We start from the raw sequence: 18951 nt of genomic DNA, 5'->3' as shown, positions 1-18951 counted from the left end.
AACTCAGTAATCAGCTCTTGTAGTTATGATATAAATCTTTTCACATAGTTAGTTCAAGTGGCTAATTCAATTTTTTTGCTCTCTATCTCCATTCCGAGATTGAGAGACAGTCCAAATGCCGCTTTGCCTGAGAGGGGTAGAAGAACAAAAACAACCCCCCTCCAATCTTCCTACTTCAAACAGATTGAATCCACAACTTGTAAAAAAGCCGCTACTCGTCAGTTAAAAGCAATTAAGGAGATTGGAGCGAATTTCTCACCTCCAGCACTTCAGCCGCTGCATGTAGTTAACTCTTTCCTTCTGGAATCCATTCAGCAAAGGTTCTGTTATGCACCCCTTATGCTCCCCGGCTCCTAAGCGAAACTGGAGACCCCCCCCCCATGGCTGCCGCCTATCCGGGGGGTTCCAGCAAGCCGCCCTACGGCAGGTGGTTCCCTCCAAGACCTCCTGTGCTCCTAAAAGGAGCCCACCGGAGAAGCGAACAGTGGACCGATGTCCGTCGCTTTCGGAAACCGGAAGTGATCCAGTGATGCAAAATTTAGAAATCAAGCCCTTGATTTAGTTTTTAGATTTTAGTGAGAGCCGGTAAAATGTAATTATTTTAAAGTTGCAATGTGACCTAGGGAGGATCTACACTACCTCACAAAAATACCTTGGGCCATGTAATGATGTGTATGCTTTATGCTATATTTCAAGTTCAATTGTTATGCCTAGCTCTTTAAGAAGGTTAGGAAACAGTTAACTTTTTTAATGACGTCATCTGGGGCAGAAGGTAGTTTTTAAGATGGCTGCTGCTGAATAAAGACAAGCCTCTAGTTCAAGCTCCTTGCTGTCTGCCTTTATTTTATGCCAAATCATCACAGGGCCAGACACTCTTTCTCAGCCCAATCTACTTCAAGGGTATAGCATTTTTCCTATTTTGTCCCCACAACTACTTCAAGGGTAGTTGTGGGGACAAAATAGGAAAAATGCTATATATGCTGCCTTGAGCTTCTGAATGAAAAATAGGAAATTCATTTATTTGTCAACTCAGAGTTTATACCTAGTTATATATATTTCACTTTTACAAATAAAAGCATGTTGAAAAAAGTGAGGGAGCCATGATCCTTACTTTCATCCCTTTTAGTTTTCCATATTATATCAGGGTCAAGATTTATACCCAGACTGTTACTTGAACTAGAAGGCTCAGAGCCAGAGCTTCAGAGTTCATATAAGCAATTTTTGCAGATGTTAGAAGAATACGTAATGAGGAAGGCCACCAGCTAAATTTATGGGTTTATTTATTTATTTTATTTGGTGATTTTTATTGAATGAATAAGTCCCCGAAAGTCACCTCAGCAAGATGGATAGCATGGAAGTTAAACAAACAAATAAGAAACTGAAAGCCGTAGAGCAGGGGAACTATCTTTGGTAACTTTATGTTTTGAATTCTGGGAGTTAAAAGTCCACAGGTCTTAAAGTTACCAAGATTGGTGATGGAAAATTTAGTCCTTATATATGTAGCACTCCTAAGGCTCGAATCCTGTGCCTGTTTCTTTCTCTTCTGTTTTAGGAGACCTTCCATTTCTCAAGATAGGTTTTTTTACATGTATGTTCTTAGCAAAATAAATTTGGTCACTTGCTCTTTGCTTCTGACTTTGTCAGCTTTTTCCTTTCCCATCAGGTACAGGCAGTCCTGACTATTTGCAGGTTCCACATTTGCAAATTCATTTATTCCCAAAAATATATTTGTAATCCTAGAATCAGTACATGAATTGACCTTTGCTGTCCTAGAAAAAAATATTTGTTCTTATATGCCTAAATATAAAGTGTTTTCTCATTGTATTTTTTTACAGCCTCTAAATATATTTTTTGATAATGAAAATAACATAAAAATAGGTGATTTTGGATTGGTAACATCAGGTGTAAATGTTTCAGAACAACGGACAATGAACAAGGGAACTTTGAATTACATGGCACCTGAGCAGGTAATTATTGTTAATAATTCTTCTGTGTGTATGCACTGTATGCACTGAAAATCCTTTTGAAAGGCATTTGCTTATTGCAGGGGTGTCCAAACTTGAGAACTTTAAGACTTGTGGACTTCAACTCCCAGAATTCCCCAGCCAGCCATGCTGGCTAGGGAATTCTGGGAATTGAAGTCCACAAGTTTTAAAGTTCTCAAGTTTGGACACCCCTGGCTTATTGGAAATAAGCAATCAAGGAGTCCTTGACAAAAACTGAACCCAAATTTTGTTTCTAAGAAGGTGTTATTAAATGAATTTTGCCCCATTTTATGACCTTTTTGCCATGGTTGTTAATTAAAGCACTGCATTTAAGTGAATTATCTAGTTATTAAGCGAATGTGGCTTCCTCCATTGACTTTGCTTGTCAGTAGTTGACTCAGAAAATTACTAATGGTGATCACATGATCCCAGGACAGTGCAACCATCATAAATATATGCCAATTGACAAGTGCCTGAATTATTCTTTTAATGTTTTTTATAAAAAAAATTCAAAGATAAAATATTAAAAACTACAAGAACCATCTACATCTCTCCCCCACTCCCAAAGCACTAAATTGTTCCATTTCATCTAAGAGAAAATCACCTGAAACTTTTCTAAATAAATGGCCCTATGCTGAAAATTAACTTTTTTTTGGTGTTATTTATTCTCTTACATTTTTCCTCAACAACATAAGAACTCTTTTGCCTCCATAAACTCTTAAGTGAATGAAGGTTGCACACATCTTGGAAACAAAATTCACTGATTCGCTCTGTATTTTGTTTTTACATTTGAAGTACCTAACATGCTTGTATTATGCTGTCCATTAGGAAGGGTGCAAGTATGGCAAGGAAGTAGATCTCTTTCCATTAGGATTGATTTTGTATGAAATGCTTTTTCCATTTTCAAGTGACCATGAGAAATCTAAGGTAAATAATCATTTTTTTCTTACAACTGCCTGCATGTATTTCTCAATAAAGGTGTTCAAGCTGCTTTTCAGACTGACTTGTAATGTTAGAAAAAAATAAATTAAAATAGTTAACTCAAGAAAAGCATACATTAACAAGCTGAGCAAAAGCTATTCATTCATTGGTGTAAGATTCACAGCAAATATATGGGGAGGAAGATTATTTTTGAAAGAAGAGTGATCTAGATCTCAATTTTTCTTTCATTTGCTGATTAAAGGCCATAGGGATTGGCTACTACTATTATTGGCTACTAAATACGTATTATATAGAGTTCTAAAGTAGTAGGCTTTTGGGTTATAAACATTTTCTTACAAAACTAGGCAAAAGTTGTGCATATCTGACATCACAGGTGACTGTTAATTTACATATCGATGAAGACTTTGTAACTTTTTACAGGCCTAGAAGTGTCTATTGGTCTGTGGATTGGAACTACCATGTTTCCCTGAAATTACGACATGTCCTGATAAGGCCATGCCACATTTTTCTGGTGGGCAAAAATATAAGCCCTCCCCCGCAAATAAGCCCCCTGGACAACCCCCCCACCTCCGTCCAGGCAGAGCGCCGCTCACCAACCTAGCGGTATCCCAAAGGTGCCAAGCCACGGAAACCGGGGGGAGAGGCAAAGATGATCGCGTTGCTTAGCGCCTTCAGGATACCGCTAGGTTGGTGAGCGGCTCTGTGCCCAGCTGAAGAGGGGGATTGCCCGGTGGCTGCTCTCTTGCGAGCGGGCTCCCAAAGAGCCAGGCACAGCCTCATGAGCGAATGGCTGTTGCGCTGTTGCAGCAGCGTAACACAGCAGCCATGAAGCGACCACACTCATGAGCAGCCATCTGGCAAACCCCCTTTCCACCCGGGCACAGCACCATTCACTGACCTAGGGGTATCGCCAAGCCGCGTGAGCACATGTTCGCTGCTACCCTGCTCCCGTGGCTTGGCGCCTTCGAAATGGCAGTGAATGGCGCTCTGCACAGCTGGAGGGGGGTTGCGCGAGCGGCTGTTCCGCTCTCGCTCATGCGCCTGCCAGCCTCATGATGCCCTGGCCCAGCTCTCTCCGCAGGGCCAGGGCACCTCCACCACCGCCACATGGCTTTTTCTGTGGCTTCCAAACCGAGTCTTCCGGCAGTGGCCGCTCTGGGCATACGCTCTATGGTTGTGGGCCAGCTGCCGGCAGAGCGTACAACCATGGAGCGGCGAACAGGCACAGCCATTCGCCCATGAGGGTGTGCCCGGCTCTTTGGGAGCCCGCTCGCAAGAGAGCAGCCGCCTGGCAACCCCTCATAAAAGGGGTTAACAATAAACCCTCCCCTCATAAAACAATAAACCCTCCCCTCATAAAAAGGCCCAAGCCATATTTTGTGTGTAAAAAGAAAATAAGACCCTGTCTTATTTTCGGGGAAACATGGTAGGCCTATTTCCTATATATTTATATTATTTGTAATTATATTTGTAATACACATATTACTGTTTTATATGGTTATGAATATAAGCGTAAGTGTGCATCCCTATGCTACAACATCAAATAGTCTTCCTGCATGCACACATTTTTACTCTTACTTTCACTGATTAACGGGCAAAGCTCGTATATGGGAATTTGTTGATATCTGTTGTAATAAAGATGTACAAATATGATAAAAAATACCACTTTGGGCAGACAGCAAAAAGGAATGGTGGAAATATTCCCTTATAGTATTTGCATTTCTTATCACTGAATATTATTCTTGACTTATTGTAACTTCTAGAATAGTGAGCTAACCTTTTGGGCACTAGGAACCAGTTCTGTGGAGAGGTTTTCCTGTGAACCGGGAGGAGGGGCCAGCGGTGGCATGGTTTTGTTGACTGCATCCCGCAGATGGGGCTTTGGTTGTTTGTGCAATCCGGATTCTGGCATGCTGTGGACCGGTGGTTGGGGACCCCTGTTCTAGAAAGCATCTTTCCAAAGCATTTCCTCTTAGATGTTGTTTTAATGTGGAATTTTTCTGTTGCTAGATTGGTAAGCAATTTTGGGGAGAGCTGGTTAGATTTCTGAAATTCTGTACACAAACTCTTTAAAGGAGAGTTGTATACTTTAATTTAAATATACTCTGATTTTTCAGGAATGGCCCAAAATTAAAGAAGGTAACCTTCCAGAAAAAATCACCAAGAAGTTTACAAAAGAGGTATACTGCTGTAAAACATCTTTTTAAAACCTTTAATCTATTTTTCTTAATTCCATGCTCATTTAATTTTTATATTAAAATCCTCTTCATTTACAGACTTATCTAATTAAGAAACTGCTTGCCAAACAGCCAACTGAAAGACCATCACCAGCTAATATTTTGGAAATCCTAAAAGGCCAACCTCATGTACTACACACTTATTAGTGAATTTGTCAAAGCGCAGGTTTTTGGTTTTTGTTTCTTTTGCTTTTCCTGATGCCTGAAAGCATGAATACAAATACTGCGAGACACATTTAAATGTGAAGGATTAGGATTGCTCCTTATGCCTTGCTATATTTGGGCTCTCCCGAGAAGTCAAAAAATGCAAAGAACTTCAGTGAAATGGAAAAATCTAATGGAAATGTAAAGAGTGCCTTTTGTGAACTTTGCAAGATCTCATCCTGGCATGTATCTGGAGTTTTTTTTTACAAAGAGTTTTAATGTGCCATTCCAATACTTCCAATATACTGTTAAGTTTAATATTGCCTAGGGAACTTAATACTCTTCTTCTAACTCATGGAACTAATCTTAATCAAGTGTTAGTTGCTATCTTTTGCTTTGTGAAAAATAGTACTATGTGATTAGTCTACAGTTTTATGACAGAGTATTTACTTCTTTTCAGATTTTTTTTGAATCTTTGCAAATGAATGCTATTGGAGCTTCAAATAGATACTACAGTACTGATTTATAAAAAGGTTATAGATGATATGGTTTGGTTTATTTTGCAGAACTGTAGATATACATCCATAAATCAACCTTTTAACTTGCAATGCATACTTGGGCAACTGTTTTGGAAGTACAAGAATGCATTTAATTACACTTAGCTTTCATTTACCTTAAAATCAAGAACACCAGCATTTCAAGAGTAATGCATGTAACAGTGCTTAGAATTATGTTGTTTCTAAAACAGATTTATAGAATACAATCTAATATGCTATCTTACATTTGTGTTTTGATAGTTTAAGAGCTGCGGTGGCGCAGCGGTTAGAATGCAATATTGCAGACTACTTCTGCTGACTGCCAGTTGCCAGCAGTTTGATTCTCACCAGTTCAAGGTTGACTCAGCCTTCCAACCTTCAGAGGTGGGTAAAATGAGGACACACAAATTGTTGGCGGCAATATGCCGACTCTGTAAACTGCTTAGAGAGGAATGTAAAGCACCGTGAAGCGGTATATAAGTCTAAGTGTTATTGCTATTAAACCAGGTATATCCAACATGCAGGCGCATGTAGACCCGGGTAGCTAGTACTGTAATCCCACAAGATAAAAAATAGATATATTAAAAAGGAACATTTGCTATTTATATACATTGATTATATTTTTATATGCAGCCCAAGACAATTTCTCTTCACTCAATATAGTCCCAGGCAAGCCAAAAGATTGGTACCCATGTTCTAAATCATTTAATGTATTAATCAATTAAACAAACCAGTATAAAACACAACAGTGAGGACACAGTGAAAGGTTGAAAAAATATCTATAATGATAAAATGAAGTAGAACATTTTTAAAAAGGGGACAAACATTAATCCAGATATACAACTGTCTCGGTCCTTTCATGTCATCTAGAGCATATGTTGCTTTTGTCTTCTCATTTCTACAATATAAAGAAATGTTAAAAATGAACAATATATCTCCTGAATTCACTTCTTCAGTATTGTTTTCTGTCCAGTATAAATTGTGCAATTTATCTAGCGTGTGCAAATTCTATGGAAAAAGAAAAAGCTAGAGCAGCATTTCTGAACTCAACCCCCGATTCTACAAGAGGTGGGTTGGAGGATCTTTGACAGATTGGTTACCCCCCAAAATAAAAAGCTTTTTGAAAATTTTGTTTCAAGCTTGGTTTTTTCAATAGAAATTATGTTTGCTATGAGTTTTTAAAATGTATGAAAGCAAATGAAATATGAATTTTAAGAAAGATAAGCTATCAATTTTATTTTTAAGAACAGGAAAATTTGAAGTTTTTTCTACCTGCATCTACTGACTTACATTAGAGACGATATTCTATAAGAAGGAATCAAACCAAAAGGAAAGGCTAATATGTTGGTCAAAATTGGTAGATTCACAAAAATTATTCCCGGCTCAAAAACATTGACAATTATTAGTAGGTATTATACGTATATCTTATGAACATGCCAATGAATGTATGACCTGTGGATATAATAAAGGATTGTTTTACTAAACCATGGGAATTTGTATGCAGGGGTTTCCTAAGACCTGGAAATTATTTCAAGGGTTTTCCAAAGTAAAAAATTGGAGAAAGGATGAACTAGACTTCAATAAATATTTAACAGATGAAGCTGTACAATTATTTCTGGTAGTCTCCTGAATCTCAGATTTTCCATCTCCTTTTACAAAAATCTCTTGGTTGGGAAGCTAGTAACTGGGAAGAATTCCAATGAAAATTTGTAGCCATATTAAACGATGGAAAATTAAAAAAATAAGATAAATGGCTAAACCACAACATGGGACATGTTGATTGGTACAGAGGAAACCCCAGGGCTAAGTCTGAAGATAGCATCATGCTGTTAATCACCCAGGTTATTCCTACTTTTGGTTAACTGTAAGGAAGAGTTTGTAGAAAAGTTATTCACAGATTGCCAGAAGTTCAAAATAAACTCAAATCAATGATTAACTCAGCAATGGTGATGCATACACCAAATCACAGCTGCATGTCTATGCATTAGTTCAATTTTGCCTAATAACTTTGGCTAAAAAAGCTAAGAAACTTAATAAAGAGAAGAAGAAAAGCACAAGGTGGTTTTGTGTGTGTTGAAGAATGGATTATTTTCCACGAGCCCCTTATCAAATCCTATGTTCAAAGTTTTCTTGTGAGCCTAAACAGAACAATCTTCAAACAACTAAATTTATTATTGTTTTAGGGTTTCTTGAAATTTTTACTTTGCTGAAATCAAACCATGCATTTATCCAATCTGCAGCATCTAGTCTATTATGTTAGATTTTAATTTTGTTTTTCAGAAGTAAACATAGAATTTAAAAATAATAAATAACTTGGAAAAATAACAAATTAGTTCCTATTCCAAAGAATTTTTAAATAGAGCAGAAAATTCATTTTATACCCAAACATAGAGCATTGACAAACAACTAATTTGCTCAATGAAAAATATAAAACAACACAGTTCACAGCTCTGCTCTTCATTGAAATTACAGAATGTTGCTATTGTTTTGAATTTTTATAGATTTATTCATGATCTGTATATGTGCTCCCGGGGCAATTTGAAGATAGATCATCTTGATCTGCAAAATAAAATAAAAAACACAAGTTTGCAGAATTTACAAGCAAACATGATTCCAGTACTAGATTAGAAATGGGAAATGTACTTTGTTTCAAACTCAAAGCAAATAGCACATCTAAAATGTTCTGGGTTGACTGTATTCTGAATTTTATTTCAAGCACTGAACGCTCTAAATGGGCAGTTCCAAGCTTGTTTCTTATTTAAGTTGCCAAATTTTATTCCAAGGTCAGAACAGGACACCTAGGTTTATTCTGACCTCAGAACAAAACTCTTAGGAGATTGTCATGGTGCGACTGGGCTCTTTTAGAATTGGAATACTTAGGTTTTCAAGGGAGGCAATCAACATAGAAAAATTAAGATGATGAGTGAAAGCTTTTATCCTTCTTTACAATTTACAGAAAACATATTTAGAGTAAGATCCCAACTTTTATCAAATCTCTTTCCTGTTTTGTACTTTGGAGAACATATCATCTTCTCTGGGACTTTACTTCTCTTCCTCAAGGGAAACCAAGACTTTTATTCTTCCTCGCTGACTGGGAACTAACTACTGCTCTGTGCAGTGTTTGCAGCTTTACTCTCCAATTTTTCTTTCAAGCTACTTCCTTCTACAGGAATCCTTGTAGTTGTTTCTCTCCTTGTTTTCTTTTCTCTCTTTGTCACTCTACAATTTTGAGTTAGACCAGCAGCATGTCTCCCAACAATGCCTATATACAAGGCTTGGCTAATGGGAATGTTGCTTAGCTGTAACCCCACAAAGCTCTTCGCTAGCAGCAAGATCAGCTCATCAGTCCTTGGGTCAATATATCTGCACTTCAAGGGTAAAATTGGATTTCCTCTCCATTTTCCTTTTCCTGACTTACATCATCGCAAACACAGCCATACTAGGCCATTAAAAGCTTTTTTAACATAAAAGATCCATGACTATAGTAAAACATCCTGAAACATCAAAATGTTCAAGGAAAACCCTAGAAAATAAGTAATAAAAAAGCAACAATCAAAGATTATGAACAAAGAAGCAAATTCCAGTTATTTATTATTGAATTGTTTGATATTTTAAAAAAACAGTTTAGGTTTACCTTGGTAGGCAGTTCCGCACCAGATGCAATAGAGATATTCCTCTCTTAAATAAGTTGTTAAACTGATTAACTTTTCTGATTCCTGAAAAAGCACCAATAAATATACCTTTGAATGCCATTGAATAGATCCAACAATCTGAGAAAGACATACGTAATCATTGATTTGGCAATGAAAGGTTACAGCAAATAAATTAGAATGTTTAGCTTCCACTTCTTTTGTTGCATCTATTAAATGACTGTTTTAGGAGTTTTAATGTTTTTATTACTTCCTCCTCATTATTTCTTCTTACTACTAGAAGAAAAACTGAGGTGGTTTTTATGCATCTTATTTATTGGCACATAAAAACATGCATGAAAGAATTGATCAGTGAGGTCACTAAAAGTCAATAGCTTTGATGGCAGTTAATCAAAACGTACATCATATATAATTTATTATATGCTATCAAGTCATTTTTGACTTCTAGTGACCACATAGATTTTTCTCCATGACAACCTATCCCAAACCTGGTCTTTCAAGTCTCTCAACGTGCCATTGCCACTGTAACTAAATCCATCCACCTTGTTGTTCGCCTTCCTCTTCTTTCCTTCCATTTTTCCCAGCATTAGAGCCTTTTCCAGAGAACTAGGCCTTCATATATCTCTGAAATAGAATCATTTCAGCTTGGTTCTTTATGCCTTGAGTGAGAACTCCAGGCTGATTGTTCCATGATCAATTTGTTTCTTTTCTTGGCCGTTCATGGTATTCTGAGGAGTCTTCCCCAACACCAAAGTTCAAAAATGTGAATACCCTATGCCAGTGACAGCGAAACATTTTGGCACCAAGTGCCCAACCGTGCGCCTCGGAGCACCAGAAGGCCAGGTGGCTGGTGTGCATGCGTGTGCTGGCTATCTGGTTTTTGGCACTGCAAGGTGTATGAAGACCAGCTGTCCGGCGCGCATGTGCATAATGGAAACCTGAAGAGCAACTGGCGACGGCGCACATGCCCAGAGAGGGCTTTGAGGTTCGCCATCATGGCTCTATACTACTTCTGAAATACCAGAGTATACACTATTGTGACTCAGGAAACAGGACTACCAGCAGCAAAATGGGACACAGTTATAGTTGCAAAAGATACACTGTTGGAAAATCTGAAGGACCAGGTTAGGGTCAGACCATTATAAAGTTTTTTATTTTTTCATTTTCATAACATAACCACATGTATACTATTACATAGCCAACATCATATTATATTATTAAATGTTTACATCAATTCATCTTACCATCAACTCCCAAAAACAATTATTGGCTCTTCTCTCCATACACCATATTTGTACCTTATCCATCACTTTCTTTTCCCTCTCTCCTCCCCCTCCTACCTCCTTTCTTCCTTCTGTTGTTCTTATCTTCTCTACTTCCCCTTCCTCTCTCCCCTTTCCACTCCTCCTTTCTCTCCTCTTCTTCCCCCCCCCTACCCTCTCTCCTATCCGTCTCCTCTTCTCTCTCTCCTCTACTTCACACTCTTCATCTCATTTACTTGGTGTATTTCAGCTTTTGAGCAAGCTACATTTTGTTGATGGTATTTATAATTCCTTTTGAGTATACATAATTAATTTTAACATATATCTTCTTCCTTTTTTTAAAAAGAGAGGACAAAAAAGTATAATGTCTAGTCATTATACTCCCCCCCCCCCGGCCTAATTTTGGCAGAGATGTAGACCTGGTTACAATTCCCAGCTATTCTCATGATTATATTTATATAATTATACATCCTTACACGCCCCCACTTTGTAATTCTGTCTTTAAATCTCAATAGTTTTCCATTGTAAGTATATTTCTGTTGCCTCTCTATTTTTCCATATCTTGGTTTAGATTACCCTTAATTGTCTATAAATGGCAATCCTTACTGTTCAATGTTCATTACAATTCCCTTAATCTACTATATAGAATAACAAGCAGTACACATCTCACTATGTTCATCATCTTAAAAGTTCTACATATGTCAATGTTTCATATATTTTAACCCATGCTTAATTGTTCTTCTATTGTCCTATTCAATCAATTAGCAACTCAGTTTAATTATCATGTATAAAAGTGAATCACAAACCTCTGTTTTACAATATCCATATATCAGTTTCAGGAATATGGAAAACATTTGTCCATATTCCATATATTTTAACCTTTATTTAATTATCTTTCCATTATCATATTCAGTCAGTTAGCAACTCCATTTTATTGTCATATCTGCTTTTTATTCCCTTTTGTTGTGACAGATCCCCCCTTTACAATTTTCCCTATACCACTGCCAAACCCTATGAAGTTTTTTGTCTGCTTTTTATTTCCCAACGTTTCTACCCCTTCATTGTCTCTCCCTCCTACTTCCTTCTCTTCTTTAAATACCTCCTTCTCTGAATTCAGAATTATATTTAGGCTTGATTTTAATGATTTATGCATATTTTTTTATAATTTCATGTAGTTCTTCAAATTTCCACCTTTCCATAATGTCCAGTCCCAAAGTTACAGTTAGTTATACAATTCTTATTTCAGAGTTCTGGTCCACCTTAAATTTATCTACTTCAGGTGCTGTGGGGAAGAGTGACAAGAGCCATCTTGGTCTTTTGTTCTTCCTTAATGTCCAGTTCCAAAATTGCAGTTAGTTATACCAATCTTATTTCAAGATTCTGGTCTACCTTAAATTTAGTTAATTCAACTACTGTGAAAACAGAAGAGAAGCTAGAGCCATCTTGATCTTTTGCAGACAAAAAAGAAACAAAAAGACTTTGTATTTCCCCAGTTCTTGATTTTGCTATTATTTTTTCCTTGGTACTTTCCGCTTCTCATTAGTTATAATTGCTCAAAATATATTAATTAGAACAAACTTGCATACAGCCAAATTTGAGTATGTTTCTCTTCCCTTCTGCTTTTCCAAGTTCTGATTTATGGCAGTTGGTTAATTAAAATTTCCCACACAGGCAAGATTAGGTTTTCAGTTGTCAGTAAGGAGATGGTGCTTTTTTCTTGATCTTTCTCTCTTGTTGCATTCCAGCTCTCATTAATTGGAGTTGCTTAAGATATGTTAGTTAAAAGACACTCAGACGAAGCAAATCTTCACACTCCTAGAATCCTTTAAAAACACAAGTTTTTCAAGTCCAAAACCAAATTTAGAGTTTGTATTTAAGTGGGTTTGTCACTTCTCTTCTTTCTCCTGTGTGTCCAAATTATTTCAAGCAAATGGCTCTCTTTGGGGCTAGTGATTCAACGCTCCATTTTCCCCCTTCTTCCTTTTTGCAAAAATCCCGATCTGTCCATCAATATTATTTATGCTATTAAGGTTCTTTGCCTTTTCCAAATTCTGATTTATAACTGTGGGTTAATAGATCTTACCAGGTTTTCATCTTGTCTCTGCATGTTCCCGTTTAGCTGCTTTGGCCTGAAGCCAGCTTCTTGTGCAGCATGTTGCCATGCTGACACCCTGGCTCCGATTCAGAGGACAAATCTCTGAACTACGAGGGACCTATTGCACTTCCTCTGGGTCTGATGAGACACTGCCCCTTCTTCACCCCCATCCCCCACAGGGGGGTTCTGATCCAAAAACAGATCTCAGAGTTTGTCAGACAGGGTTCATGTGAGACTCTTCAGAGCTCACATCCCCAACGTCTGTCCAGCTGGAGAACTTCAGGTCGACTCCAGAGTCAGACCATTATGAAGAAAATATATCTATGTGGTCTCTAAGAACAGAAACTTGCTTCATGGCACATCATAGATCAATCAATGTATATTGTGCATACATGAATGCACTCAAGCTAAACCAAAATTGCATCAAGAGTGATGAGAACGCATTCATTTTGTTCAATATTTATATTTACTGGCAGTAAATATTTATATTTATGTTTCACCTAGTTTGGGATCACTATTGAGCATCATAATATAAAAAATTACCAACCAGTCCACCAAAGACAATTGCTAAAACAATATCTGAACATGTACTTACATTGAGTCCATCTTCCTCCTCCTCCTCCTTCTCCTTCTCTTCTTCATCTTTGTCTTCTTCAGTCTTTGGATTTAACCAGTACCAAACCTCTTTGGGGACTTCAAGGCCCTTGAATAAAAACATGGCAATAACTCATACTCTACACTATTAGATTTTTTAGCTGTTGTAACCTTTGCCCAAGTGGCAAAAAAAAAATTAACACAAAGATACATTTTAGGAGACACTGCATGTTAATAAAACCCTTGATTTCTTAGACTCTGTGGCTTATTTTATATTATCAATCAGATTATCCTTTTAAAATGGATTTTTTTTTGGTGATGAGGTGAGTTCTGGTTTTATAGTATCACTGTGGCAGGTCTACTTAGCCCTGCATGTTCACAATGCTTTTTCACATATATATGAAACTGCTGGATAAAGTAATTCAGAGATCTGGGGCAAACCCAACCTTGTGAGGCCCACCTTACATTTTCATATCTCAATTTCAATTTTAGCTTACTATACAGGCTTACAGCCATTCATTTAGTAATTATTCAAAGTTTGGCACTGAAGAAAATGACTTACGACCAGTCCTCACACTTATAACTGTTGCAGCATCTCCATGGTCATTTGATCAAAATTCAATTTCTGGGAAATCTGCAGGTATTTACAACAGTTGCAGTGTCCTCAGCTCATTGAAATGCTATTTGCGACCTTTCCAGCTAGCTTCTGACAAGCCACGTCAATGGGGGAAATTGGATTTGCTTAAGGATGGTGTGATTCACTTAATGGCCATGGCAAAAAAAGTCATAAAATCAGGTGTATCTCATTTAAAGACCACCTTGCTTACCTACAAAAGTTCCAATCCCAATTAAGATGGCAAGTTGAGGACTACCTGTAATTCCAATGAAGACTGTTCTACAAGCGTCAGTTGTTGCAAGTTGTCATTTCTCCATAAGTAATGTGTAAGGCTGGAGTCACATTGCATTCAGTTTCTACAATCTATACAAGCTGCCAGTTACTATTTAGACTTCAAAGAGATTACTTGACACCCAAATATTTTATGGAAAATTACTTCATGTATGCAGTAGCCAGGACTATACATCTTGCTTGCAGAGCTATACCTTCAGCATGGTGGTTAATTTGAGCTTGGGTATTTGGGTTACGATGTTTTTCCTACGGAACCCCCTAATGTTTGCTTTTCATCTAGATATTGGAATGACCTACAGTACAGTTGTACAGTATTGTTTCTAATGCTCTGCATTGGATTGTCATTCTACAAACTGCTTCATTATTTTTATAGAAAGGGTTCTATATATCCTCAATTAATAGTAATAAAGAAAAGAAATAAAAACGCAGCCCAAGGCACTACAGCACAGATCATAGTTTTGATATTTTAAACATATTACATTGCAGTACTAAAAAAAAATCTTGCAAAAAGTTGGTCTTGTTGGTAGCAATCTTGTGAACAGCTTCCTGCTTGCTGACCTATGATTCCAGGCCAATTATTTATATAAATCTAAGACTTTTTTAAAATAAAAAAAATCAACTGATGGATGTACCAAATGAATCTCCAGTGATACATATTTACAACAAGGTTGTTGTAAAATGTTTCCTTAGTTTGTTGAACTCCACTGTCTATTTGGAAGGCTAAAATAGGTAGCTCAAGGCAGGGCACAAACTCTGATTTCCTAAGCCTCTAACAGGCCAAAATCATAAATAAAGATTTTAATTAAACTTACTTTCTGTGTATCTAATTGTTGGCAGGCTTTCTGACTTTTCTCGAGGTCCCGTTTTACTTGCAGTTGCTCCTGCTTGGTCTTCAATCTCATTCTTAATAAGACAACGACAAAACCACAATCAGTAAATTTAATAGAAGACTGTATTTTTATAAGAACATTTTTCCTGTTCGGGATATTAATAAACTCAGTGTATGAGCTAAAACAGAGTAGCTTCATCCCTAATATTGTGTTTTAAGACAGGAAAGAATCTGAGATCCTCCAGGAATAGCTGGAAGTCCCAGCATCTTTCCACACTTATCACGTTAGGTGGAGCTGCTGAGTGGTGAATTAGGTATACAGCAATCAGCATTAATTCTGTAAAATTCCAGCAAGAGATTTTTTCCAGCTTTATCTCATAGTGCCAGGATTTACACCAGCAACTTTCAACACACAAAATACATGCTGCCCAGGTTAAATATGACTCTTGCCTAATTATGGCATTAACAGTTAAGAGAAACTGTGAGAGGAATAACATAAATGGAGAACACTACTTGAAGAGGTCAGTTGTCTGCTTTTCCACTTGTTTTTTCACATGCATTTTTTTCCTGTAGTTTTCCAGTTTTTCTTCAGCTTTTCGTTTTTGTAATTCTTCATGGCCAAGCCCACTTCTTCCTGTTCCAAATACAAGCAGTTATTTGACGGATTGAGCAACACCATGTTTAAATGAAGGAAAAAAGGTCAGACATTTCACAAACCTGTAGTAATATTCAGAGGAATGGGCTCAACTATCCCTTTTCCTGCAGAAGGAAAAAAAATGCATTTGCTATTAGTAAAATAACAAAATAACAAGCTTCATTGTGCTTGCTATCATTTATCTTTTTACCTTTTATATTTTGTTGTACTATCTTTGTATAATTTCTCTGAACTGCATAGTCATTGAGAACTGGCTGGTATACAAGTTTAAAATATTAATAATAATAGTATTTACTGTATTCCCTCCTATATGTATATATTTTTAAATTTCTTAGATTTATAGCCTGTTTGCCTTCTACGAGCTCAACAATCTGTTCAATCGAAGCAGGATAGCCTGCAAAACCATACTGGTTCTCTAGTCTTAAGCAACTCAGACAGACATTCCACTCTTTTGTAATATTCCCAAGTCAGTCACTTTGTGAATTCAATTTTTTTTCTCCGATGGTTCAAAAGACAATGGCAGAGATCTGAAGGTTGCCTTAGAGTTGGCAAAAACTCAAGGCTCAAATCCCAACTGAGACAAAAAGTTAATCAAGCAACTTCTAATAAATAAATTAGTAGTCTAATTTATTTCATTGAGCTGTTGACAAAGTAAAATTGGGAGTGAAGAGAAAGAAGAAATGTGTTATTTTGAGGAAATGCAGAATATAAATATAACAAATAAATTGCTAGATGTCTCTGGCTCCCTTTTCCATTATTGTGCCAGCAGAGGATTTTGTACCAGCACAACCTGATTGCTTAGCACAGTCACAGTTCAAAAACTGGATGTGGAAAAACTCACCACTTTTGCCAAGAGGCTGGCCACTTTTGTACCCCATCTTCTGGAGCATAGCAAAGCCTTTATTTTCAGTCCCCAAAGCAACATTTAAAACCATTTCACGTTGCTCTTTTTCTTGTTCTTTGATGCTCTTTTGCCTACTTTTCTGGTTAGCTTCTTTTACTTTTTCCTCTTTTTTAAAAGTTTCCTTTACACGTCTCAAAATCGGCATTCCTGGCCTGATGTCCTGACTGAACAAAACAAATTTTAAAAAGTTACCTAAATACAAGATACTGTCAAAAAAACATTATCCTGCTTTCAGTATGTTTATAGTTATTTAATTTGGGGGGGGGGGCTTAGGGTTAGGATTACATAGGGGTGGAAAAGACTTTAGAAGTCTTCTAGTTCAATCCCCTGCCCATGGCAGGAATCCTTATTCCATTCTGGACCATTCATTTTAAAATCGATCAGTTCCTCTTCAAATATTGGAAGACAGCTATCATGTCACCTTCTAAGCCTTCTCTTCATTAGGCTACTAATGAAGAGTACTCTTACTTAGTACCTTAGCCATTCCTCATTGGACATCTATATCCCATTTCAAGGGGAAAAAAGCTGAAGTATTCAGCTAATGGTTGGAGACTTCAAAATGGAGTACAGAGTTCATACAGGGATATAGCAGCTTCCCTTTATTTACAATTATGTAGTCTATTTTATTTTGGGAAATCTCTAATTTTTGTATTTGTTCATACTGTATAATACATTAACATACTTTAAGGATTATTTAGTTTACATACATGCTGAATAATCAATTATATTAATAGTGATTAATAGTTTTATTGATTTTTCCTTCTTCCATTTTCTTTCGGAAAACAATAAAATATAAATATGCCGCAGAAAATTACTTGTTCACCTGTATTTTAGTGCTAATTTAACTCTGTAAATTACATTCGTCAAAGCTGTTCTATGTGGGCATAATTTTAAAGCAAAATGTATATTTGTAAAATTGTATCCACACTTTTATTTGGGTATTGGATATTTGAAATTTCATAAAGCCACTTAAGCTTCAGGATCCTTACTAGCACGGGCAAGCAGGATATACTTACAAAAACATCCACTTACTTAATATTAATGAAGGAATCAGACATATAATCATCTTCTGCATCATCCATGATTCATATCAATCTTCCACCTCCAACCGTGCTACCTATAAATAGTTTATAATTAATTTAAAAAGCATCAAACACACCTTCCTTTCTAGAAGAAAATTCCATACTTATGATGCAAGGTAAACTAACCCCAAATTTGATTTTTGTGCATGATTGTTCCCCCAAACCCTGATTTCTTAGCTAGCCAGAGCATCAGGAGAAAGCCAAGGCAGGGCAATGATAGGATGTTGGTCTTCTAATCTGTAAACTCCAAATTCAGGTCATACTCATTCGTGGAAGCTGACTGAGTGAGGTTACTTTACTTAATTCAACTTACCTATCTAGATCGCTATGGTATGACTGATGGTCATACCATCAGGACTGATCTAACTATCACGCAACCCCCGGCAGCAATACTCAACATTTTCTCCTCTTGGTGCTATTCCTTACCGATAACAAAAACGCAGCGCGCCGAAATCCTTCATTCCCCAATTCCTAAGTCGCTGCGCCGTTGCGCATGCGCCTCGGTAGTGGCCTCACTTCCTGGGTCTCGAGAGCGCATGCGCAGGAGCCGGCGCTGCTTCAGCTGGTCGTGGGGAAGGGCCGGATCGGGCGTAAGCTTCGGCGACCTTCGGGGCTCCGCTGAGTCGGTGGCCGCCGCTGCCTCAGGTGGGACGATCAGTAGGGAAAGGTTGGGCAGGGAGACGCGGGGCTTGCACTCGGTGGGGAAGAGCTCGGTGGGGAAAGGGGTGGGAGGGCTGAAAAGACCGCAAGAAGGAAGCGGGAGCGCAAGACGATGGCAGCTTCTCCGGGTGGGAGTAGCGCCACCTCGGACTCCCCATTGTGGCACCGCCCGCCGGGGTGGCATCCGTCGTCCCCGTGGCTGGCTTTTCTCTGGATGGGTGGGTGGGTGGATGGATGGGTGGATGGCAGGCAGGTGTGACAATGGCCCGGGACCTGCTCTGTCCAACTGACAGCGGCCCCTTAAAGGTCCCTTTCCAGTAATTACACTTTGGACCGTCGTCACGGGATAGTCTCCGATCTGGGTTGCAAAGCTCCGGAGACCGCTAAATGGCAGAAAGAGGTGTCGTTTTCCCGTGTGTCTCCTTACTGCCCTTCAGGTTTTGCCAGTACGAGCAGGTGACCCTAGGAT

The 18951-nt window shown here is 37.8% G+C and overlaps 3 protein-coding genes across 5 annotated transcripts in view; 2 read left to right on the top strand and 1 right to left on the bottom strand.

Annotated features, from left to right (window-relative positions):
• The window catches only part of LOC309387444 (interferon-induced, double-stranded RNA-activated protein kinase-like), a 64274-nt gene extending 57303 nt beyond the window's left edge, over window positions 1–6971 (top strand). The window contains exons 22-25 of the mRNA XM_081943925.1: window positions 1836–1967; window positions 2814–2912; window positions 5045–5107; window positions 5204–6971. Of these exons, the coding sequence (XP_081800051.1) occupies window positions 1836–1967; window positions 2814–2912; window positions 5045–5107; window positions 5204–5311 (402 nt within the window). The 3' untranslated portion in view covers window positions 5312–6971. The remainder of the gene's footprint in view (window positions 1–1835; window positions 1968–2813; window positions 2913–5044; window positions 5108–5203) is intronic.
• On the bottom strand, window positions 6608–18353 carry GPATCH11 (G-patch domain containing 11). 3 transcript variants are annotated; one of them, XM_081940107.1, is made up of 9 exons: window positions 18249–18353; window positions 17773–17857; window positions 16678–16904; window positions 15899–15940; window positions 15695–15815; window positions 15165–15255; window positions 13447–13554; window positions 9479–9560; window positions 6608–8403 (listed from the first exon to the last, which is right to left on the bottom strand). In XM_081940107.1, the coding sequence occupies exons 2-9, from the start codon at window positions 17820–17822 to the stop codon at window positions 8348–8350; spliced, it is 777 nt and encodes a 258-aa protein (XP_081796233.1). In that variant the 5' UTR covers window positions 17823–17857; window positions 18249–18353; the 3' UTR covers window positions 6608–8347. The 3 variants fall into 3 exon arrangements, with proteins under 3 accessions (XP_081796233.1, XP_081796235.1, XP_081796234.1); XM_081940109.1 differs by having other exon boundaries at window positions 6608–6742; XM_081940108.1 differs by having other exon boundaries at window positions 18136–18272.
• HEATR5B (HEAT repeat containing 5B) overlaps window positions 18339–18951 on the top strand; it is a 50654-nt gene continuing 50041 nt past the window's right edge. Inside the window, exon 1 of the mRNA XM_081940101.1 lies at window positions 18339–18467. Within this exon, the coding sequence (XP_081796227.1) occupies window positions 18359–18467 (109 nt within the window). The 5' untranslated portion in view covers window positions 18339–18358. The remainder of the gene's footprint in view (window positions 18468–18951) is intronic.

The sequence above is a fragment of the Natrix helvetica genome (genome assembly GCF_964273705.1).
Source record: "Natrix helvetica genome assembly, chromosome: 2".
Classification (NCBI taxonomy): Eukaryota; Metazoa; Chordata; class Lepidosauria; order Squamata; family Natricidae; genus Natrix; species Natrix helvetica.
The sequence above is the reverse complement of the archived record's forward strand: the minus strand, read 5'-3'. Positions and strand labels throughout refer to the sequence as shown.